This window comes from Perognathus longimembris, chromosome 2, assembly GCF_023159225.1.
Source record: "Perognathus longimembris pacificus isolate PPM17 chromosome 2, ASM2315922v1, whole genome shotgun sequence".
In the NCBI taxonomy this organism is placed as follows: Eukaryota; Metazoa; Chordata; class Mammalia; order Rodentia; family Heteromyidae; genus Perognathus; species Perognathus longimembris.
The window spans coordinates 101,339,386-101,365,714 of NC_063162.1; the positions used below are offsets into that span (position 1 = coordinate 101,339,386).

At 38.8% G+C, this 26,329-nt stretch overlaps 1 protein-coding gene across 1 annotated transcript in view; it reads left to right on the forward strand.

The window, feature by feature from the left end:
* Cog5 (component of oligomeric golgi complex 5) overlaps positions 1 to 26,329 on the forward strand; it is a 204,912-nt gene that overhangs the window by 170,805 nt on the left and 7,778 nt on the right. The window contains exons 18-19 of the mRNA XM_048339804.1: positions 7,889 to 8,126; positions 14,250 to 14,326. Coding sequence (XP_048195761.1) covers positions 7,889 to 8,126; positions 14,250 to 14,326 — 315 coding nt within the window. The remainder of the gene's footprint in view (positions 1 to 7,888; positions 8,127 to 14,249; positions 14,327 to 26,329) is intronic.

The window sequence follows — 26,329 nt, forward strand, 5'->3', positions numbered from 1 at the left end:
TACCATCTGCTACTTAGTCAGACCTTTGGTAGTCATAATTTTCTCCTTTCTCCACTTTGAAACAAACATTTCGCACAATTTTTATTTCCCAAATTCTTATTTATCCAAAGAAAACCATTTTTTCTCCAATTTTTTCAAAGCCTTTCTTTACTAACTTCCTTTTTTCACACTCTTTTTGCTTTATTTTGCATTTAAAATAACCCTTATAAAATCTTTTAACTAAAGTTCCTTTTTAATGCAATGCAATAATCCTCTGAAACATTTGTTAAAACCCAAATCTGATGACCTTCTTTACAGTTTGAGTTTAAAACTAGCCTATTTTCTTTCTAACATGGCTACTGGTCACAAGCAGCACAGATCTTGGTTACATTTAAAGTCCAAAAGCATGTAATTTCAGGAAATGCCAATAGCAAAAGATACTACCATGTAAAACAGAAGCACTTTAGTTTGATAAGAAGACTACCTTTTTTCACACCATGCTGACAGTTTTTTGTATCAGAAATGCCAGATTATTTTATATTTTGAGTATATTCTCTCCCTCCCTCCCTCCCTCCCTCTCTGTCATATTATACACAAAGGTCTTAAAGCGCACTTAGGTTTTAAAAATGAATATTAGCCGTAAGTTTTCTGGAATTCCAGTGGTGACAGATACTTTAGCCTATAGCACTATAGAACCATGAGGTCAGTGTTAGAAAAACAAAAATAAAAACGTACTTTTGCCAACAAACAAGCAGAATGGCTCACTTTTAAGAGATAACCAAGGCTTAGCAATATGTCTGACAACTTTTTTAGCAAGTCACATCAGTATACAGTTGACCTTGCAATATTTCTTAGATAGGCCTCAGTTTCCAGGATCTGCAAACAGACAACTTTTGCTAGCAAGGCACATTAGCATATGAATTGACCTTTAACTACCTTCTAGATGGGTGGAGGGAGGAGGCTTAAGCTTGATGGGGGCGGGGGGGGGGGGGGGGGAGGGGGGATTTGGCCTTACACCATTTTTAGACTAGAGCACTTTACATACCAATTTATACTGAGGCCAAATTACATTGCACATAGAAATTAATTTAACTTCCCTAGGATCCCTGGTGAAAGTTTTTTAAGCATACATTGGGGAACAGTGCACTTAAAATGGGAAGAACCATATTTCTAGAGTCAGACACAACTGCAGTTGGTACAGGCACTATAAGAACAGAGTGAGACAAAGAAAAATTAGTGCCACCATAGAGAGAGAGGGACTACATAGTACACAGCTTGCTGGACAGACAAAATGACACCAGATGTCTTCCAGAGATCAGATGGATGTCCTTGTCAGGACCCTCTAACAAGAAACAATCCAAGAACACTAAACTCGCATCCAAGTCCAGTCAAAACCAAATTCAGAAGACCAACAACAGACTGGTTCCAGAAACAACCCAAAACCCTTTATAGATAACTCAAGCCCTTGAGAGTCTGTTGGGTGGTATGATTGCATCTGATCCCCTACCACAGCAATCCCAATAGATCGATCTCCAGAAAACAGGAATAGAGAAAAACAGAAACTTACTCACCCCCAAAGGTCTCCTGAGTGACTCCAAAAAGATTTAGTGGCATGTTAGACATCCAAGATCTGGCTATTAGAGCTACAGAAAGGCTACAGGGCATTCAAAACTGTCGGTGCCTGCTCTATGGAATTTCCTGTCCTAGGGCAGCCCAACCACTGAGGTGTTTGCCATTGGCTTCAAGGAACCCAAATGCCTCCTTTGGCACTGGGAACTTGATGGGACCTCCAAATATTATATGGGAATTGTATCGTGAGATACAGAGGAAGCCACATTTTGAGAGCTTGAATCAGGAGTCTTTATTAGAAAGCTGGCAACTCTGAGTGGACACATGTTCCAAAAAAACTTGTGGCCTTAAATACACATAATACTGCTAGGAAACTGAGCCACAGGGTAGTAGAGTAAAGAAAGAACAAGAAAACAGTCTCAACAAACCAAACCAACTCCAATGTAGAGTTGAAAGGGGGCACCATGGTGACCTGAGAAGAGTCAAGAGGCAGGAGGTATGGTGCATTGGCAGCTGAGGTAGTGTGGCCTAAATAGGGTCATGGTCAAGGGGCATAGTCACAGGGAGCTTAAGAGTTCAGAATCTCATGATTGTATGGGTCTGGAAATTTCAAGATCCTATTGTCCAAGTCCCCTCCCCTGCTTCTAGGATTTCAAGTGTGCCTATCACCTGGGGATGGGGTAGGATTTTGCTTCTGAGATTTTTCAGAAAGTCTCTATCATTCACCAAGATGCCAAGATGGTGCCAGTTAGACCCAATATCCATATTTCAACACAACATACACATATATGACAGCACCTAGGAATAAAAAACAAGCATTAGATCTAAAGGAAAAATAGATTACAATATGGTAATAGTTCTTTAACATTCCACCTTTAAGACTAAATTGTCTAGAGAGAAAATAATAAGGAAATCTTGAACTACATTTCAGACTAAATGAACCTAGTAGACATATATAGAACATTATAACCAATACCAGCTCTTCACACACAGATGATCTGCCCAAATAGATTCTGTGTTAGGACACAAAGTGTGAACAAATTTAAAAGGATTAAAATTATATCATGTGTATTGTCTTATCATAGTAGGGTGAAACTCAAAATCTATAATAGGAGAAATACTAAAATAGTCACGTCCTACTTAGGAGGTGGGCAAAAGTACAAGATCTTTCCTGGAAAATGGTTTAGGCCCTTAATTTTAACCCAAGTATCACTACAAGAAAAGAAAACAAACAACAACAAAACATCAGAAGTACATGTACTATGATGGAAAATTATACAGGAGTTCATAGACAGATATATCCCATCAACATTGAATCCAGAAGAAATAGAACATCTGAGTAGAACAAGAATGAGTAAAGAAGTTACTGAAAGAGAAGACTAGTGAAAGAAAGGCCAATAGAATGAAGGCTGGATTTTTTGGTAGAGCACCTGCCTATCAAGTGTATATGCCTGAGTTCAAACCCCAGTACCACCAAAAAGAAAAGCAATAAACTGATTAACTTGATGTATGTGCTAAAGTGCAATCATATTGTACAATTAATGTACATACACCAATAAATTTTTAAAGATGTCAAAAATAATTGAAATAAGGGTTGATGCACCACCAATAAAACATTGGTCTTCTTCTGGTCATTTTATCAGATATAATGCATTTAAAAGTAAAATGCTATATTTATTAACATTTTAATTAGTAAACATTTAAGATACAATTAAAAAAATACCTTCCATCAGGGAAAAGCCTGGGAACTAATGGATGAATTCTACCCTTCTCAAATGCTTCCAAAAAATCAGAGAGAATACTTCCTAGCTCTTTTTATGAGACTAGCATTATCTTTATAACAAAGCTAAAGACATTACAAAAAGAAAATTACATGTCAGTATCAAAAATGAAACACAGATATAAAATTCTTAACTTAATACTTGTAAACCAAATTCAACAGGAATTGAAAGCTACCAGTCACTATGATCAAGTGAGATTTATCACTAGGGTGCAAAGATGTACATGAAGATCAATGTGATATGCCTACCACATTAATAAAATGAAGAGTAAAAGCGATATGATCATCTCATTAACTGCAGGAAAAATAATCTGACAAAATTCAACCTCCTTTTATGATGAAAGCAATTAACAACTATAGAGGAATGTATGTCAAGACTGTGCAGGCCATATATTACAAGTCCACAGCTAACATCATGTTCAGTGATTAGAAGCTAGAAGATTTTTCCTTTAATGAAGCACGTGACAAACATACCTACTCCACTCTCTCCATTTCTAGTCAATATTGTATTGGAATTTTTTTCCAGAACTAGGAAAAAAAAAAACCAAAGACATCCAAATAGAACATTGTCACTGTTTTCTGATGACATGATCTTAAACCCTGAAGATTCTGTCAGAAAACTGTTAAATCTAATAAATAAATATGAAAAACAGTTACAGCTGGGTGCTGGTGGCTCATGCCTGTCATTCTAGCTACTCAAAGGGCTGAGATCTGATGATTGCAGTTGGAAGCCAGCCTAGGGAGGAAAGTTCGTGAGACTCTATCTCCAATTAACCACTAGAAAACCAGAAGTGGCATTGTGGCTCAAAGGGGTAGAGTACTAGCCTTGAGCAGAAAGAGCTCAGAGACAGTGCCCAGGCCCCAAGTTGAAGCTTCAAAAAGAAAAAACAGTTGCATTAGTATAAATGAATAAGGAACTGTCCAAACAGTAAATCTAGGAACTACATTAAAAAAAATACTTAGGAATCCATTTACAATAGTGTTGGAAGATCGTTCACTAAAAACTATAGAATGTTGATGAAACAAAAGGAAGTAAATAATTGGAAAGATAATTCTGTGTTTATAGGCTGGAAGAATTAATATTATTAAAATGCCTTCACTGAAAACAATCTATAGGTTTAGTACAGTCTATCAGAATTCTAATGTCATTTTCACAGAAAAAGAAAAAAAAACAAAATTTAAAATTCATATAGTACCATAAAAATCCCTGAATAGCTAGGACAATATTCAGAAAAAAACAAAGCTGATTTCAAACTATATTTTAAAACTATAGTACTTGAGTCAGCATGGTCTGAGCATAAAAGTAGGTACATTGACCAGTGGAACAGAAGAGAAAGCCCAGAAATGAGCCCATATACTTAGTCAGTTCATTTTCAATAAAGATACCAAGGATGTACAGTGGGAAAGGACAATCTCTTCAGTAGTGTTGAGAACACTGGATACACAATAATGAAATTAGGCCTTCATCTCATACCATGTACCACTCAAATTGTGTATTTAAGTTAGAAATTTAGGGCCTGGAACTGTAAGAGACCAATGGAAATCATAAGGGAAAAACTACACGACATTGGTCTGGGCAATGATTCTATTGTTGGAATTGTCCCTAAAACCTCAGGTAGCAAAAGCATAAAGCCTCTGCACAGCAAAGAAAGTAATAAAGTGAGGGGTTACATACAGATTTGGAGAAAGTATTTGCAAACATTCCAATTAATAATTAATAAACATCTAAAAACATCAATAAGCAACTCCAAAACTCAATAACAAGGAAGATGGCCATTAAAAAATAAAGGACCATCCCAGCATTGGTGGCTCTCACCTGTAATGCTAGCTACTCAGGAGGCTGAGATCTGATGATTGCAGTTCAAAGCCATCCTGGGCAAGAAAGTCTGTGACACTCTGTAATAAATTACTCAGAAAAAGCCAGAAGTGGCACTGTATCTTAAGTGGTCGAATGCTAGTCTTGAGCACAAAGAAGCTCAGGGGCAGTTGCTTAGGCCCTGAGTTCAAGCCAAGGAAAGGCAAAAAAAAAAGTAAAGGACCTTAATTTTTCTTAAAAACAAAACATACAAATACCAAAAGATATACAAAATACAGCTGGGAATGTGGCCTAACGGTAGAGTGCTTACCTAGCTTGCTTGAAGCCTTGGGTTCAAGTCCTCAGCACCATATAAACAGAAAAAGCCAGAAGTGGTGCTGAGGCTCAAGTGGTAGAGTGGTAGCCTTGAGCAAAAAGAAGCCAGAGACAATGCTCAGGCCCCAAGTACAAGCTCCATGACAGGCAAAACAAAACAAAACACAATTATAGATTAGCATTAACAAAATACAAATTAAAATCATAGCAACATCATCTCACAACTGTCAGAATGGCTATTATTAAAAGGAAAGATCACCAATGTTGGTGAGAATGTAATGAAAAAGGAACCCTTGTACATGTTAAAAGGAATGAATTAATACAGCCATTATGGACACTATTGAAAGATTCCTCAGAATACTCAAATGACTATATAATCTCGGTTCTGAGTATATATCCTAAAGACTTGAAATCATTATGTCAAAGAAATACCTACACTCAATATTCATTGCAGCATTATTTTCTGGCTGAGTTAGGGAATCAGCCCTAGGTGTCCATTAACTGATGAATCCGTAAAGAAAATGTGACATGGGGCTGGGGATATGGCCTAGTGGCAAGAGTGCCTGCCTCGGATACACGAGGCCCTAGGTTCGATTCCCCAGCACCACATATACAGAAAACCGCCAGAAGCGGTGCTGTGGCTCAAGCGGCAGAGTGCTAGCCTTGAGCGAGAAGAAGCCAGGGACAGTGCTCAGGCCCTGAGTCCAAGGCCCAGGACTGGCAAAAAAAAAAAAGAAAAAGAAAATGTGACATGTATGTATGTATGTATTACGTATGATGTATATATGTGTATGTATATATGTGTGTATATATATATATATATATATATAAATTACAAAATACTATTCACATTTCAAAAGGAAAGACAAATTACTTGCTGCTATATGGAAGAACCTAGAAGACATTATACTAAATGCAGTAAACAGGCACAGAGAAGCAAATGTCTCATATTCTTGCTATCTAAAACAGTAGAAACTTACAGAAGCAAGCAATAGAATGGTGATCACCAAGGGCTGGTGGTTGGAAGTCACGGCGTAATTTGGGTCAAATGGTACAGTTACAGTTAGGAATACAGAAGAATAAATATTTAAGGTGATGAATTCTGTTCTGCTTTATATAATCATTCCACACACACATAATTATACACTACTGTAATTTGTCAAAACATTTAAACTCTAAGGGATATAAAAGATGGTTACTATATGGGTTGTTTTGTTTTGTAATATATCCCTTTGCATTAATGAAACCAGAATAAAGTCAGGCCATAGAATGGTCTGAATCTGGCAGCACTAAACACTGCTGTCATTTTAATGACACTCCCCCTCTCCCATGAGCACTCCACCCAGAAATGACCCCACAAACAATTGTTCCACTACAAGCCTGGCAATGTCCTTGACTTTGTTAGGACACTCTTTGTTACATCTGGACAGAATCCCCTTCTGTTAAGATAAAACCCTAGTCTTTCCTTTATGTCTGCTTGACCTCTGATTAGCATACTGTTTTTGAGAACCATTTGATCATCAAGTTCACCTCATTCTTTTGCTCTAAGAATTTTACTCCTATCTGTTGCTCAGAGCCATCACCAGTTTCTCTACGTCATTCCCACAAAATGGAAACACTTAACTTGCTGTTGGGGGGAAAAATACAGCATTGTATAGCCAGTGAGCTCATCTATTAGCTCGTATCAGGTGGTTTCTAATTTTGGCATAACTTCTTCCCTTGTAAATATTTCATAGTCTTTTAATATATTCTTTACAGGGCAATTGTCAACATTTATAAGTTATAAATAGAATACCATAGAGCATCAGCTGGCTTCATCTGCTCATCCAAATTAAAGCCTTTCCAAACCTCATCATCTGGAGGAAAAATTGTATACCATGTGTACTGTTACATAACCAAATCCACAGTCAGAATTCTGCTATTGGCTGATCTGATTAAATCTCAAAAGAGCAGAGATATCATTGCCAAGAATTTGCTTGGAGAGGGCAGCATTTTCTGCCATTGCAAAATGTGAAATGCTATTTCAAGATCCATTATTGATGCATTCACTTACCAGGCAAAACATGGGAGTGGATGGAGAGTTGTGAGGCTGGGAGGGACTGTGAGAGGCCATCCTGTAAGCATGCTCTCTTCTGTGATTCATCTGAGACAGATGGCTGTCTTTTTCATTCTTAATCTTTTAGATAAATCGATTCTAAAATGCCTTCAGTAATCTTCCTAGCATGTAAACACACTCTTCAGAATATAACCTAAACATTATGTTATACTTTTTTAAACACTTAGCAAAAAAAAATAATAATAATGGCGCCTTTATGCCATTACCAGGAAAAATCGTGCAAGATTGAAGTAGTAGAGGGAGGGGGAAGAGCCAAACAATTCAGCTTAGTGCATTTGTGCTGAAAATAGCTGGTTTTCTTTTTCTTTTACAGGTCATTATCCAGCTCAGGAAAACCTGATATTCCTTGTTCTCTCTACATGAAGGAGCTACAAGGTTTCATTGCTAGAGTTATGAGTGACTATTTTAAACACTTTGAATGCTTGGATTTTGTCTTTGACAACACTGAAGATATTGCTCAAAGAGCAATTGAACTTTTTATCCGTAATGCCAGCCTTATAAGACCTCTTGGTGAAGGTGGAAAAATGCGACTTGCTGCTGATTTTGCACAGGTAAATTGGTGCATAGCTAGCTACATAGGAGCAAATGCTTCAGCATCAGTATTATCTTTTAGGTAAGAGGCTGTCTGCCATCAGTGTTTTTAAAGATCTGTAGCATAAGGAAAAGTGGTCCTGCTTAAAGCTACCTAGTTAAATAAGAGAGAAGAACTTAAATATATTTTATACAAGTGTTTTATATTTGTGTGGATTTAACAAAATCTTTGATCTTTGAAGGTTAAGGTGAAACAGTTCACGTCAAAATAAAGCAGCATCTCCCATTTTTACACTATTTACCATACCACTAAGTCAGTATTGTTAAAGTAATTGCTTAACTTTGCTGAAAATGAAGTAGGTATTGAAATAACCTTCCAAACACTGGAAAGAAGGCTGCTTATTATAAGAAGAGAAAAACTCCTTCACATCTGTGATCTTCTAATGGCCAGCTCAGTGTTCCAGGATTGTGTTGTAATTCATTGAGATGCTTGTGGAGAAGGTAGACAACTAGTCTGATTATTTGGTGTCCTTCTATTACACAGGGTATGTTTCTTAACTGTGGGTAGCTTTGAAATCATTCCAAGGTATCTGATGTTTCTGAAAGAGAATGAATTTAAAATAGTAGAACTGTGATCAGCTTTTAGAAAGTTTTTTTGACAGATTAAAAAAAACCTCAACAACCTTCAGTAGTATCAGAAGCAAAAAAATACCCTAAACATACATTAACATAAACATACATTTCATTAAAAATTTCAAAAAAAGATGATTCCTGTTTATATAACATGTCAAGGATGAAATCATTTTTTAAACCTTTCAAAGCTCTTTGCTTTACTAATCTAAATGGTTACTCAAATGGAATCTTCATAGTAGTTTGCCAGATCCTCCCTGTTTATAAAGCGAAATGTATACTGTCAGTGTGACTTCTCTGTGTATTTCGGAGTGTGTCTTGGTTCATAATTCCTGCTCTGGCAAAAGACCCCAGCCTGCTCTTTGTGGAGAATGATGGGTACTGTCACATGCTTTTCTCAGGCTCCCACAGATCCGAAGAAGTAGGGAGCACAAACCTAAAGTTTCAAGAGCCAGGCTTTTTGCATATTAATTTATCCAACAGTCATTTTTACTCCCAAATAATATACCTAAGGCTACTAGATTTATTAGCAATACGTAAAACAAATTATTTAAAGGCTCCCATTAAACTGCCTTAACATTTTTGTCAACTTCATTCTAAATATCTGTGTATTTTTCTTTTTTTCAGTTCAGACAAAATTATATATAAATAGCATCTTACTTTTCCCTTACTGGGTTATAATTGGCTGCTTACTGAAAAAAATACAAACAAACAATGTATTAATGTCTTAGTACCTGTTCTCATTTGCTAAAGCAATGTAAATCTCAGTTCTGTGTTCTCCTTTTCCCCTTTCCTCCTTCACTTTGGTTTTTCTCCCCTCTTCCCTCTCCTGAGATCCATCCCCCCACTAGCTTATTTGCATTTTGCTCCAGCTGGTTCTTGAGTCACTTTCCTGGAGGCAGCACTTCAAGTCCAATTAGAGTGGCAGCTGAGCAGGAGATGGCCAAAATGAGAGTGCTTTAGGAGAGCCTTGTTGTTTGGGTTTTATTTCAATGCTGTCTTCCCGTATGTTTCTTTAAGAACGGGAAAAAATTGTCCTTTAAACCTTCTACTGCAGCTAGTACTTATTCAAAGTACAGAGCCTTCCTTCCTTGTAAGGGGCGAGTTTCTACTTTCCAAAAGCTGCATTGTTCATCATTTTATTTGCATCCCTCTTTTCTTAAGTTACTCAAGAAACCAACATTTTTCTTTAAGACACAACTCTTTAGTCTTTATTACTAGCATGCATGAAGGCCTGTTTTTGATTTCTTAAATACTCAGTTCCAAGAGTACAGGATGCAGGCCCACACACAGTGCTGTTGGGCTGCTGAGTGCTGCATGTCAGGTGCCCTGCTTCACTGCTGTAGTGTGTCCCAATTACCTCCCCCGGCCTGGCTCTGGTGCTGTGTGGTCATGGGCACAGGACCATGATGGTAGAGATGCTGTTGTAGTTAGTTGCATTTGTGATCAGAAGCTTTAGCAAATACTATCCAAGTATTAAATTTTGATTTGGGGGTCTTCATTTTACTGTTTTTGTTTGTTTGTTTATTTTACCAGTCCTAGGCCTTGGACTCAGGGCTTGAGCACTGTCCCTGGCTTCTTTTTGCTCAAGGCTAGCACTCTGCTACTTGAGCCACAGTGCCACTTCTGGCCTTTTCTATATATGAGGTGCTGAGGAATCGAACCTAGGACTTAATGTATACTAGGCAAACACTTTTGCCAGTAGGCCATATTTCCAGCCCCCTGGGTTTGGTTTATTGCCACCACTGCAATAATACATTGTAGCTCAGTTTTCAGAATATTACCTTATTGGAAATGTTTTCCTGGATTAGTCAAAACACTTAAGTGGCATTACCCTGACATTTATATTCAAAACAGGCATCAACTGGGGAGTAGAAAGCCTTTTAACTGCCTCATTATTGAAAGTTCTCTCGATTTTTATTCAAAATTACACAAAGCCACTGGGGTCACTGGAATCAAGAATACATAAATGCTCTGGGTTTGAAAAAGTGTTCTTGTGATTAAAAAAGAAAGACCTTATTCTGGCACAAATAACTGAGAGAGAAAAGGCTCAAGAAGAGAGCATGAAAGATGAATTTGGGAATATAGGTTATTTACCGTAAAATCCACTTGCAAGGAGTGATTTATTTTAAGGACCTTTTTGAACAATCTGAACTGCTCTTGACTGGCACAAGTGTGGAGAGAGAAAGTAGTTGCAGGGTGCCATCTGGAGGGCTGGTGGTGAGGGAAGAACCCAGCATACAGCCCTCTAAGGAATCAGGTCACAGGCATGAGGTGGCTTCCTGCAGGTCATTAATTCCCTGCCGTGACCACATGGTCTTGGTGTCTACACTAATCACACAGCAGTTCTGAAAGCACTGAGCTTGTCCAAGGCCCCTGGGGTTCTGCTGATTCTCAGTCTCTTTGCAGACTTAGCTACAGTGCTCTGGAAATACCCCTCCTCCCTTTGCACACCCTTTTATTTTCTTCCCCAAGGAAAGAGTGGCTATTGACGCTGGCATTGAATTATTTAGTGATACTTCTGGTGGTTTCTGTTTGTAAATCTTCTGTATCTTGTATGTTTATATCTCTCACACTTTAGCCCAAAATAAAAATTTAGAAAGGAAAATAGAATCAGACTTACATTTTAGTTTTAATTCCTATATCCTTTACTTCTCCTGAGCAGGGTTAGGGCTGACTACCCTAGCAGGACCTAGAGATGCCCTGTGGTTGACCAAATGTCTGTGGTGGGTAAGAAGCAGTTAGTAATTAGTTCACTGTGCTTGTATCCCACTTGACTGCTCATTTCTCCAAACAGAAGAACTGGAGAATCACTGGCACATGCCATTTTTCTAGCCACAGTTCATTGCTAAGTCAACTCCTTTAAAATAAATGCCCCTGCTCTTCAAAGGTTGGCCTTTATTGTTTAATCAAACTTTCTAACAGAAGAAAATGAGTTCCAATACTCTAGAGGTTCTTTAGGAATGAAAAATTCATTTTAGTTAACATTTTAAAGTTGTAGTGTGGTAAAGAAATTTTCTGTATCATCATAGACTGCACAGCCATTTGAGGTCATGATCTCTCATCTAGTAACTTTTGTCCTGGCTGTTGAATTGTTTAAACATTTAGTCTCTTCAAGGATGAGGCTCGCTCTTTAAAAAACAATGAATTGACTAGAGTAATTGAAGAAAAATTGACCTGAACATTTTGTGAAAGATATATCACATAATGTGTGTGTATGAACCCCTGACACACACACACACACACACACACACACACACACACACACCAGGCATATGCAATTATATAAATGAAATTAATGAATCAAACATTCATGCTGATCATATTTTTTTGCTTTGCACTGAGTGTAAAATCAGCAATGTATTCTGAAGAAAACGAGAAACACCTCGCCCTCACCAGATCTCCAGGAACAGCGTGTCACCTACTGTCCTTTGAGTTTGAGAAAACTGACTCACAGCTGTTCTATTTTGTGTCCTTAACAATAATTCTTGCCTGTCCTTTCGTTAGATTTTTCTTTATGTTTAGTCTTCTACTGGATAGAGTTTTCCAATCTTGTAATTTTTCTGTCTAGGACATACAGTGTAAACTCCATGTATTCCTGGAAGAGAGAAATTAACGTGGCCACGGTTCATCCTCATGACATCTCAAGGAAGTTGCACTCTGACTCTCCTTAATCCTCAGTGCATACATTCCGATCTATCTCTGATCATTTTACCTAATAATTATATGTAAATAGGCATCTTATGTGTATATTTATACAAACAATATTAAAATAAAGTGTGTATATATTCATATATGTGGTTGGGAATATGGCCTAGTGGTAGAGTGCATACATGAAGCCTTGGGTTCTATTCCTCAGCACCACATATGTAGTAAAGGCCAGAAGTAGCCCTGTGGTTCAAATGGTAGAGTGCTAGCCTTGAGCAAAAAGAAGCCAGGAACAATGCCCAGGCCCTGAGTTCAAGCCCTAGGACTGGCAAAACAACAACAAAAAGAAAACCAGAAATAAATGATATACTCATATGTGTATGTGTACATCTGTCTTCCTTATAATTTTATTGAATGATAATTATATTGTTTAATTGTCCTTTGCTTCACTAAATTTGAGATCTCTGAAGGCAAAACAATCTAATATGTTGCTCAGTGTCAGGCAATTAATGGGTAGTCAAACATGCTTGTGGTTTACTGATAATAAGGGTGTTTGGAGGATTTTATAAGCATGGCTAACAGGACAAGCTCACTTTCTTTCATGTGTTTTTCTTGGATAATGATGCTACACTACTAGAAAACAGCCTAAACTGTTCTTTAACAGCACAAATTTTTAGTAAGAGTAGAGAAATAGTCTCTTATCTGATTGATATTCACACAACCAAAAACCTTAGTAAAGAACAGTAGCATAAATAAAGACAAGTAGAGTTTCCAAAAGAAGAAACAAAAGACATGTAAAACCAGTATTTGCTGAATTCTTGTACCAAGGAACAGATAAAGATTCAAAAGAGAGAGCTGGGCATGATGGCACATTTCTGCAATCCTAGTTCTTGTGTGTAGAGGCAGAAGGATTTTGAGTTTTTGAGACGAGCCTGACTTTTTCTTAAAGAGATTAATATATACTTGTGATAGTCCTGCTATTTAATTAGTACTTATATACCATACACCTAAAAGCTTTGTGGAATTACCTAGTTTTTGAATAATTCTACTTAGTAGGTATTATTATCTTCACTTTATAATGAGAGACCTGAGACTAGGAGAGGGTAAATAACTTATTCAGAATATAATACTAGTAACTGCAGTTTTGGAATCCTGACACATATGTGCTATAGAAATCTTCAGAATTAGAGCTTATAATCACTTGGGCACATAACGACTGATAAAAATTCTCTTTATATTGCCTATAAAAAGACTTAAAATATATGCATATAGTCTTGAAAACTTGTCTTTTTCTAATATTTTACTTGAAAAATGATCTAAACTTTTAAAGGTCTCCTATTTTTCCCTTTTGTAAGAAAATATAAAGGTTATATACATTTTTTTTCCTTTCAATAAGTTTTGTTGGCTTTCAAAACTTGCCTCACAGTTTAGGTAACATTATTTACTGCAGGATCCAAGTTTTTGTGGCTCCTCTTGTTTCCATTGAGTACTACCGTGGAAATTAGCAGAGCATACCTGGGCTATATCTGCGAGGGTGTTCCAAAGAGGATTGCCTAAGGGGAAGACCTACTCTGAATGTGGCTGCTCTGTCCTTTCTGCTGGAGGCCCAAATGGAATAAAGGGGGTAGAGAAAGCCCAGTAGGCAGGCATTCTTTCTGCTTCCTGGTCACCTAGAGGGGAGCTCCATCACACATTCCACCAACCCCTCCTTATCTGCCCTGCTACCACCACACCTTGATATAATTGAAACCTTTCCTCCATTAACTTGTCCATGTCAGAAGTTTTGTCACAGCAATAACTAACATGTCCACGTTTTCCTTAGGTTTCTGACATAAAAAGCTATAGACTCTCTTTTAATATTTCAGATGGAGTTGGCTGTGGGTCCATTTTGCAGACGAGTATCCGATTTAGGAAAGTCCTATCGAATGCTGAGGTCATTCAGGTGAGTCTTCATTCTTTGATAAGATATTTGTATCTGCTGGGTGCTGGTGGCTCACTCTTGTAATCCTAGCTACTCAGTAGGCTGAGATCGGAGGATCACCATTCAGAGCCAACCTGGGCAGGAAAGTCCATGAGACTCTTATCTCCAATTAACCACCAGAAAACCAGAAGAGGCACTGTGGTCCAAAGTGGTAGAGTGCTAGCCTTAAGCAAAAGAGCTCAGGGACTATAGCCAAGCCCTGAGTTCAAGCCAACAACAACAAAAATTGTATCCAACTAGCAAATAAGTCCTTTCCTACTAATCAGTTTGATGTGTGTATATGTGGTGTATGTGTGATTTGTCAGTATTCAAATATTTTTGACCTATTATAATGGCAACAAATCATCTTAAAGGTTATTGTTCAGATTGGAAACCCATGTAGAACTATAGGCAGTGACCAATGAGAGACTGTATGTATGTGTTTTTCTTTTTTAAATTGCAATTGAGAGGGTTGATCTGGTACATTTTATTATGTTCTTTTAGGGGAATTACCTGTTTAACTTTCCTTTCTTGTAAAAATGTGTTGAGTAGTAATGCTATACAATTCATTATAATATGGGCAATATTGTTCTTTTGTTCATTAATAATTTTAATCCAATCTACTTCTGAAAAGATCATAGATTATATCTCTTGATTCAGAAATAAAAACCTTTTGTTGAAGTATTAAGTGAATGAATGTAGTGATGAGCTACTGGGAATGACTATAAATGTATTGGATAACTTAGACTAAAACAATTGAGCACCAAATTTAGGATTGAGCAGTCTAGAAATTAGTTTAACATTAAAATGAGTTAATCATACTTAGGATCTAAGAATATACCAGTTAAACAGAGAAAAAAAGTCCTTTTCAGGACTTGCCTGCTGTAATCACAGATACTTGGGAGGCTCAGAAGGGGATGATGTAGTTCTAGGCCAATCCAGGCAGAAAAGTTTGCAAGACCCCTTTTCTACCCACAGCTTGGCACAGAGATATATGCCTGTCACCCCTAGTTATATGGAGGCTAAAAATGGATCCAGGTTCTGTGGAATGAAATTTGATGTGTGATATGGTGGGTAGAGGCTCAGGCAAGAAGCAAGACCCTACCCTAAAATTAGCCAGAGAAAAACAGGGCTGGAGGTGTGACTCAGAAGTTTCGCACCAATTTGATATTGGTACTGTGGGTATTGTATATACATTTATCTGAATTAGGGAAGGGAAGGAGAACAACAGAATGGTGAGACAAAGGACAAAGGACAAACAAGTGCAAAAGCAATACTTACAAGACAGTGTGTTGAAAATGAACTTTACAACCTAGTGGGGGGGTGGAGGGGGGGAAATGGGAGGAAAAATGAAGGAGGAGGTAACAAATTTGACTAGAAATGTACTCATTATCTTAGGTATGCAACTGTAACATACCCTCTGTATATCACCTTGACAATAAACCTAGTTTTGGGTTTTTTGTTTGTTGGTTTGTTTTTTGTTTTGTCAGTCCTGGGTCTTGAACTCAGGGCCTGAGCACTGTCCCTGGCTTCATTTTGCTCAAGGCTAGCACTCTGCCACTTGAGCCACAGTTCCACTTCCGCCTGTTTGCTATATATGTGGTACTGAGGAATCAAACCCAGGGCTTCATGTATATGAGGCAAGCACTCTTGCCACTAGGCCATATTCCCAGCCCTAAAATTAAGTTTTTTAAAATACAAGTATTGCACTAACCTAGCAAGATTTTTTTACTACTAAAAAATCTTTTTAAAGAATAGCAACTCAAGTCTCCCCTGGGTAGTAGAATATTTCTCTGGATGAGTCAATTAAGGTACTGGAGGATATTAACCAGCTAGTTTGAAAAAGTATGAGAAAAGCTGTTGATATGGCATTTGCTGTATTAATATTACAATTTAATTTTTGATCATCTTGAGTCCCATGTTTGGTTGTTTCTTGCATGAGTATATTAAATGTTAATCTTCTTGTTTGCTGGGGTAGGATGGGCTTTTTGCCTGAGTGTTTTTGAAGTTGTATTACAGTATGAAGATACAAATTCTGGGATTAAGTTGCACGACTAAACCAATTAACTATTTAAGATGAGAATGTTTTGGCAACTCACCCAATTTTGGTATGAGAAGGAATATTCTGAAGGAAGACTTTTTAGGTTATAAAGAGACTTCACTATGATATGCTAAAGAAACATTTAAAGTTTAGATGACATCTGCTTATGAAATAAAAATCATTTATCAACCTAATTTTTTTAAAGTCCTACATGTCTAGCTTTTCATGAGGTGATAGATTTTTTTATCATGGTTTATGGTAAGAGACTCATTTTAGACAGATCTTCACTATATTGTTCAGGCTACTCTCAAACTTAAGATCTATTGCCTCATATAATTGGGGGCAGAGGCAGAACTATGAGGAAGTAGAGGCAAGAAGATTGTGAATTCAAGGCCAGCTTGAGCTATACTGATCCTACCTCAAAAAAACAAGGAACAGGATTATAGCTTAGTGGTAGAGCACTAGCCTAGCATCTATAAGATCCTAGGTTTAATACTCATCACTGCAAAAAAAAATCCCATATAATTGCATGTAAACCTACAATCCTTTCATAATCAAACTTATTATACATACACATGCACAGCCACATGTATGCTTCCTGAAACAGTACTTAATCCTTTATAAAGTGTTCTCTCATCTTTCTATTTCATGTAGAAAACACTAAGTTTCATGACTCACTCAGCTTCTTTATGACTTCACACAGTCCTTAATTCTTATACTGTAGGTGCTCAACTCAGAGCCTTTTACTTTCTATAAACGGTAAAGATGTTCCACTTTCTGAGGAGCTTCCCCTGTGGTGGCCACTTGGCTCTCAAGGCCTCAGTCACAAAGGAGTGATGATATTCTGCCTATGGAATATCCTCTATAACTTGAATTAACTAAAAAAAAATAGATTTTTTTCCTTTTCCCTTGCTTCTTTATTTTTAAATCTACAAATGGTTGTACAAGGTTACAATTTAACATATCCACTTATGCATACAATGCATCTTGACTACCTTCTTCTCCTTTTACTTACCCTTTCCCCTTCTCACCAACTTTTCCACTTCCTTTTTTGCATTTGTATATTATTATGGCTAATTTTATGTACCAAAATATGCCTACAGACATACCAGATGTAAAGACAAATACTGAATTGATCCCAGCCCTCTGTCAGTTACTTTTTGAGACTGGAACAACTATTTTCGCAAGTGGATCAAGAAAGAAAGTGAAAGCATAATGTATTAGAATGTCCACCTCCAGCCCTGGTTTGAGAAGAATGGGTTAGGTCTATTGCTTTAGAAAGGTAGAGCCATGAATGTGTGTGCCTGCCTCTGCTCCAGCACTGACTAGGGAAGCCATAGCTTCCCTCTGTCAGCTTCCCTCTGTCTGCTTCTGTGAGTTGCATATTAAAAGAATAGATTTAAAGAGAGAATGGACTTTAGTAACATCCTGTGAAATACCTTCCTTAAAAGAGGAGTAAATCAGTACATAACAGTCCTCATTCTAATCACCTCATTATGTGCCTTCCTGCAAAAACTTAGAGATCTCTCTTCCAAAACTAGTTCAAAGTAGTTGCATAAAGGACACGCCTTATTAACACATGCAGTTCTTCCATCTGTGCTCAGGCTGAGACAAGGAGAGACATCATCTAATGACCACGTATTAGACCTTAGCTCTCATCCATGGATCATTCATGAAATGATCTAACTTATACCAAAAACCAGCTCTGTAGGGGACAGTAGAGCGTAGAGTAAGTGAGATAGACAACATTCACAGCATCACATATATGCAGGCATTAACAATTATGCTGCTACTTAATATAAAATAAGTTGGAGCTAGAGCATAGCTCAAGTGGAAGAATGCTTGCATAGCCAAGACTTGCCTAACAGTTTAATCCCCATTGCTACAAAGAAAAAGGAAAAAGAAAAGAAAACCCACCAATAGCCCATTTCTGTAATCTGAGCTACTCTGGAGGCTGAGATCTAAGAATCACAGTTCAAAGCTGTCACTGGTAGGAAAGTCCATGAGACCCTTATCACCCATTAACCACACACACAAAAAACAAAAACAAAAATGTGGAAATGGAACTATAAGACCCAAGTGGTAGAGCACTAGCCTTGAACAAAAAAGATTTAGGAACAAGGCCAGGCACTGAGTTCAAGCCCCAAGACCAGCATTAAGGAAAAAAAAAAAAAAAAGTGCGGGAAGGGGGAGAGGAAATTATACCCTTATTAAATTACTACTGAAAAAGAAGCTACCTACTAAGCCGGACATATTATATGATCCTTATTTTAAGTAAAATGTATTTGTATGGAGAAATCATAAATGAATTGAGCGTGAACATCGTATCTTTGGATAGCAGGATTATCATTATAGATTTTTGTTGCAAACTTTCCTGTATTTTCCAAATCTCCCACCTCAGTTTTAATTTTGTAGTCAGAAAACTCAATAAATGATATTGAAAATTACCTCCTGCATTATTTTTACCATTAAGAGCTAAAAAATAATATAAAATAATTGAAAACATTGCTCAATAGGGTTGCAAGCCAAACAACAAAACCTCAAGGCTGCAATAGCCTTAGGAGCCTCAGACTGAATGTGAGGTCCTGGCTGCTGGGGGAGGGCTGCAGCTCCTGCCAGTGTGCCAGCCAGAGGCTCTGCTGTCCTGCCCCTCCCCCATGAACCTTCCCTAGCAGTCCCTCCCTTCCCCCTCTCTGTAGCCATCTGCCACTGGGCCTCTCTGATGGTAATATTAGTGGACTATTTAATTAAGCCAGCCAGCATCTTGCATACATTTACATTTTACTGTCTACTTCAGAGTTCTTCAGGCAGCAAGAACCTTTCTATCTCAAGGACATAATGCAGCCTCAGAAAGCTGCTGACATTAGAGATCTGCCCCTGGGTGATTTGCATTTCTACAGGAGGCATGTGCCAGAGCTGCTGCGACCCCAATCTTGTCAGTCTCTCTGCAGCATGGCATTAGCCCCTGAGTTGTGTTTTTGTGGGGTTGTTAACTTCTTCCCCTGGCCAGAGGCCTAAAGCTCTGGTCTTTGGCATTGTCAGTGCAGATCTGTGTGAGGCTGAGGACACAAAAGGGACAAATGCCTTTCATCATCTCAGTGACACAGACTCTGCCTTTAGCCAGGCTCTTCCATCTTTGCTCCTGAAGGGACAGTTTGTCCCTGATAATGTCCACAGCCTGCTCTGCGGAAAGCTTCTTTACCATCTAGGTTTAATGAAAGTGCAAGCAATCAGAGGATGGGGCTGGGTCATAATGGGTCTTACTGTGAGGGGTGGCAGGGAAACAAGGAAACCAAACCTTCCCTAATAATAACAGAGTAGTCATGTGAGTTGTTTTTCATTGAGTGATGAGGGGTTTTCCACGTCCATAGTCTGTATCGATGCTATAAATGCTGCTTGAAATTCTAAATCTCTGTGCATGAGGGAATATTATTATCACTATTATTTTATTATTATTATTGTGCCAGTCTGGGGGCTTAAACTCAAACCTGAGCACTGTCCCTGGCTTCTTTTTGCTCAAGGCTAGCACTCTGCCACTTGAGTCACAGTGCCCTTTCTGGCCTTTTCTATATGGTACTTTTCTATGTGGTACTGAGGAATCGAACCCAGGGCTTCATGTATACAAGGCAAGCATTCTACCTCTAGGCCATATTCCCAGCCCATATTACTATTATTTTAATTAGGATACATATACAGGTGGCAATTTTTTTTCTGCTGCTACTGAGGCTTGAATTCAGGGCTCTGGCTTGCTTGCTGCTCGCATGGTAATCTACCACTTGAGCCATGACCCCAAAGTGTATTGAGGGTCATTGTTACATTTACACACTTTTACAATGTATTCCAATCAATCTCACACCTCTAACACTCTCCTTTCCCCCTACCACGCTTCATAAAGCAATTTCAGCAGGTTTCATTGTTGTACTTTCATACAAACAATCTACTTTGAGTACATTTATCATCTTTCATCCTCCTTGTTAGCCCAGCCCATTCCCATCAGTGCTTACCCAATTAACAGAGCCTGTTTCTTTCTCCACCCCAGCTTTCTGTTGATGGACACCTTTCACTTTTACATGCATAGATTTTTGTAGAACTAATAGACATTTTTAGCACTGTGAATACTGAGTTCTGTCAAAGTGCACTTTTGTATCTGGCCTTCTGAAACAGATGTCTCCCTGAGGTTTCTGGATTCCTAATTCCAAGTTTAGGACTTTAGCATGGCTGCCACCTTGACTGGCTTGTAGTGGTGTTGCCTGCTACTGGTTTGGCAGTGCAGGGACTCAGGTAGCTACTTAGAGTTGAGTGTTTAGTATATCATTTTTATTATTTCTAGCAACCATTTTTTGCTCATTTCTGGTATGCCACACTTGTTATAAGCACATGACTGATGCTTCCTTCTTTAGCCCTCACAGAACTCATGAGTGAACTGCATGAGGCAGTTGATAGAGAAGTAAGTGGCCTATAAGAAAGCTAGAGGGGGGGTGGGTGGGAATATGGCCTAGTGACAAGAGCACTTGCCTCCTATACATGAAGCCCTGGGTTCGATTCCCCAGCACCACATATCTACAAAATGGCCAGAAGTGGCGCTGTGGCTCAAGTGGCAGAGTGCTAGCCTTGAGCAAAAAGAAGCCAGGGACAGTGCTCAGGCCCTGAGTCCAAGGCCCAGGACTGGCAAAAAAAAAAAAAAAAAAAAAAAGATGGGCTGGGGATATGGCCTAGTGGCAAGAGTGCTTGCCTCATGTACATGAAGCCCTGGGTTCGATTCCCCAGCACCACATATATGGAAAACGGCCAGAAGTGGCGCTATGGCTCAAGTGGCAGAGTGCTAGCCTTGAGCAAAAAGAAACCAGGGACAGTGCTCAGGCCCTGGGTCCAAGCTCCAGGACTGGCCAAAAAAAAAAGAAAGCTAGAGGGCCTCCCACTGATGGCTCACACTTGTAATCCTAACAACTCAGGAGGTTGCAATCTGAGGATAAGCAGCCCAAGCAAGAAATTCCATGAGACTCCAATTTACCAGCAAAAAGCCAGAAGTGGAGCTGTGGCTCAAGTCATAGATCACTACTAGACTTGATCCAAAAGGCTAATGGCATCCTGAGTTCAAGCTCTAGTACTTGAACACACACACACACACACCACATGAAGAAAAAGTGGGAGAATCTAAGACTTAGGGCTGCCTGATTGCAAAGCCTATACTTGTGGCCACTTTATGTTTCATTTTTTCCCCTGAAGTTTCCATTTATTTTCACTCTTGATTTGCCCCGGAACAACATTTCATGTTTACAAGTATCATCCAGGAAGATGCTAGAAAAAAAAAATTTTTTTTTGCCAGGGTCTTGAACTCAGGGCCTAGGCACTGTCCCTGGCCTCTTTTTGCTCAAGGCTAGTGCTCTATCTACCACTGGAGCCACAGTGCCACTTCAGGCTTTTTCTATGTATGTGGTACACAAGAATCAAAACCAGGGCTTCATGCACAGGCAACCACCCTGCCACTAAGCTACATTCTCAGCCCTAGAAAATCTTGAAGAGGATTTGGTGGCTCCCTCCTGCTCCAGGCTTCCTCTCTCTGTCCTCTGCTTCCTGTGGGCTCCCAGGCAGTGCATCAGGGATATCCAGCCAGATGTGGGGCTGTGTTGCTGGAGAGCTTCTGCTAACCTCCTGCCTCCTTCCCAACTTAATACCCGGATGGACACTCTACAGAAGAAACATCCTGCCTTCTCTACCTGGAGATCTCACTTGTCATTCTCTTAAAGCCTTCCTCCTGGGCCCTAAAGAGCCTCCTAGAGACCTTCACCTCCTGCAAGGCCTCAACCTTGATCTCTTCTCTCACAGACATTCTTGTGTCCTTTGTGGGGAAGAAAACCATCTGTGCCCCGGCCTCCATGCAGAATCGAGTTTCCTTCCCCGTCCTTTCATTTCTGTGCGAGTACAGACTGCCTTCCCAGGCCCTACACAGTCCGCAGGTCAGGAGGAGGCGTGGTAGCTGGTGGCAGGAAAGGTGCCGCCTTCATGTTGGCTGTGCATACAGAAGCAGCAGGACCTTTATCGTGATTCTCCATGATTGGCCTTTGCAAGCTGATCAGAAAACTGACAGCTGTATAGCCATGAGTCATTTAAATGTGACTCCCTAACTAAACATTGATTTTTTTTTCCCCCTAAGGGACCTAATGCTGAACTAATTAACTCTACCGTCTGCCTATAAAATATAAGCTTGTAAGCACTGCTATATTTAGAATTATCTTCTCTAAGAATGACATTGTGGCATTTGGGATATCTGCTTCTTATAATAGCTTAATTAATTTTCTTCTATTTCATGAAGCACTTCAGATGGTGATTTTTTTTTCTTCTTAATGATGTTTCAAATACCACCTGGTAACAGGGAGAAGGAGAACTTAAGCTGTGTTCTTTCTGCCTTTAAAAGCAAACACCAGAAATAAAATGTCTGCATTTAATGTTTATAGGTAATTTACATTAGTGATGCAAAAGCAAGCATCAAACCCAGTGTTGCTTTCCGTGGCTCTTTTAGCATTTCTGTGAGTGCCCACTATGGAAGTTGTGTCTTGTCAATAGCAGCTTCAGAGGGACAGGGGATTCCTAAAGATCCTGTTAGTGACCTCAGTGTGTGCCAGGCTCTGTGACATGACACATTCCATGTTGTCTTCAGATTGCTTCTCTCTGTCTATCCCCCTTTCTCTTCCTTCACTTCTCATTCTTCTTCCCTGTATCATGCATACTTTGCATTAAGAATGTATTGCAGGAAAAGGAAGAAAAATAGAAATATCCAGCCACAAGGCAAACTTAATTGCAAACGTTCAAATTTGGCTTAATTTCCTAAAGCCCAAGATAGAAACAGAATCAGCTAATTATTATTCTTGGAAAGAAGGAAATACATAAATTCCTGAGAATGGTAAGTTTCTTAATTGTAAAGTATTTCTACAAATAACCCTCTTGAGATTTTCTTGTATGTGCTAAATTTCTTATCTCTTGTCAGTCCCAGAACTTCTTGTCTTTGGTGTTTAGATAGCTTGATAGTTTCATGTTTTGGTGAAATCTTCTGTGACTCAAACTTGATTGGAGATTTAGTTGCCTTCTATATCTGAATGCTGGCATCCTTTCCCCAGATTTTGGGAAATTTCCACCATCATTTATTTAAATATTTTTTCTAGCCCTTTAAAAAAGTTATGATTAGGAAATATTTGTTCTTTTGATGACATCTCATAATTCTTATAAGCTTTTTTTGTTTGTTTTCCAGTCCTGGGGCTTGAACTCAGGGCCTGGGCACTGTCCCTCAGATTCTTTTGCTCAAGACTAGCACTTCACCACTTGAGCTACAGTGCCAATTCCAGCTTTTTCTGTGTATGTAGTACTGAGGAATCAAACCCAGGGCTTCATGCATGTAAGGCAAGCACTCTACCACTAAGCCACATTCTCAGCTCTTCATTTATGTTTATTCTTTCATATTTTTGTTCCTCTATCTGAATAATTTTTAATATTGTGTTTAAGCTCACTGGTATCTTATGCTTTATCAAATCTGCTGGTGAAGCTTTTTATTGAAATTTTTAGCTCAGTCTTATTTCTAGAATTTTTCATTTTTTAAAAATCACTATTTCTTTAACTTTTTTATTTTAATTATGCAATGTCTTCCATAATCCATTTACTTTTCTATTGTATATAATAGTAATTTGCTGCGCTTTCTTATATAATCATCCTGAAATCTTTGTCAGTCAATTCAGATATCCTTTCCCTTTCCTTTCCTTTTCTCTCTTTCTTTATCCTTTCCTTTTCCCTTTTTCTTTCCCTTTCCCTTTCTTTCCTTGCCAATAGTAGGCTTTGAACTTAGGACCTGCTTACTAGCTCAGCCTGCTTGCTTGGCTGGTGTTCTATCACTTGAACCTTGAGCCACACTTCTAGCTCAGCTTTTTTTTCTGATTATTTTGGACTTGGAGTCTTATGTATTTTTCTGCCTTGGCTGGCTTCAAAATATAATATTCTGTATCTCAGCCTCCCAGTGACTAGGATTACATGCAAAAGCCACTTGAGCTCAGCTAGATGTTCGTATCTTTAGGTTCTGTCATTAGACCTTTATATATATATTCTTTTGATGGCTTTCCTGTACATTTGAGGAGACAACCACCTTTTCTAGCCTTTGTAGCTGTTCTTTGGCATTGACAAAACTTCACTATTTAGGTTGGCCTTCGATTCTGACCTGAGCAGGCAGAGCTGCTGTTGGGTCCTCTAGTTGTTGGGTACTGCCTCTGCTCTGAGCTTGGGTGGGGCTGCTGCCTAGGCTCAGATGTCTGGCAAGGCCACTGATTGGGCTTTTGCACATAGAACTGCTGCTGAGCACTGCATTCACTCATGGTGTGCCAGAACTATAGAGTGTATTTCTGGTTAGTTCTTCACGCTTGAGCAGGGCTAGAGACTTGACTGGGTTTATGCAGAATCACTGCTCTAGATGGATGGGTATAGGGCTATGCTATATGGAAGTATATGTTGTGGTCATTTCCTTGCATGGACCAGACCATAGAGTGGGTTCAGAGCTTGGCTGGAGTCACTCTTTGAATTTCTGGGCATGGTGTCAGAGTTGGCTCTGATAATGTCAAAACTGGAGACTGACTAGATGAAAACAGTATCAGCCACATAGAGTACTTGCAGGGTTGGGGAATATTTTTTTCTGCCAAGGGCTATTTTGGTATTTATTGCAGTTAAAGTATTACTACTGGAAGATGGGTCACAGCCAGCCAGCAAGCAAGAAGCATTACATGTCTGCCCTGTCATGTACCAAATGGTTTTGTGGGTCTGATATGACTCATGGCCCAGATATTCCCAAAAAACAAAACCAAAAAATTACCTCAGCAATATTTCCATGCCTGTGTAGGTGCTTGAATGATAGTTAAGGCTTTGTATTATGGAACAATGAAAATGATTTATGCTTTTAACACATCATAGGCAGGTGTGGTACATCCACACTGTACCCACAGGAAGCTCTTAGTCATACTTTATAGAACTTGGAGCCTTTGGGTGATAGACAACATACATGAATGGAAATGTTTCACCAGCAACTAAAGAAAAGAGACACCAAGCTAATGTAGTTTGATTAAGCAACTGAACTTAGAAAATCCTTGTCAGATATAGAGTATATTTACAGAATAGTTAATATAAAAACATTTTTTCTAATAATATTCTGGGAAGGATGAAAGGAATGAGGGCTAGAGAGAGGGGGAGGGGAAAAAAGAGGAGGGAAAGGAAGGAGTCGTTTCATAAGCTAGAATAATTAAGATAGGTGCAGAAAGAGCAGGATACAGTGCTGTGTCCAAATCAACACTCATCCAGCAGGAAGTATTGCTGCTAGTGGCCTCTCAAGGGCCAACCTCTAAAGATCAGTTCAGAATCATTAGCTCCTATCCATCAGCTTGGAACCAAGGAGAGACAAAAATGATTTTCAAATCACTTTTGCCAGCCTTCTTGCACAGCAGGGTATGCGATGGTAGTGAATAGATTTGCTTGTACAACCTTACTGTACGGTTGTAATGATAAGATCCAGAAACGTATTGTATGAGAAGGCAGCTAGCATATACTTCTTAAAAACACGGTCAGCCAAGTATTAACTTTTTAAAAATGTAATTGCCATTTGAGCTTCAGTTTTTTTCCTATTAAATTATGACCCAAAGAAGGATTCTATGTAAAATGAAAGCTAACAGATTGATCCCAAGGCAAGAATCTAGTAGTTTCGTCTTTATTTTTTGCTGTACTTGGTTTTAGCCTGTTAACTAAATGAACTTTAGATAGTATAGATATTGCTGATTCAACTGGAAGCAACATCAGACCCTTGACCAGTGACCAGAGTCAAGAAAGGAGCTGAAAGATACCTCCATGTGAACATATTTGTGTGTGTGTGTGTGTGTGTGTGTGTGTGTGTGTGTGTGTGTGTATCTGACAGGGCTGAAATT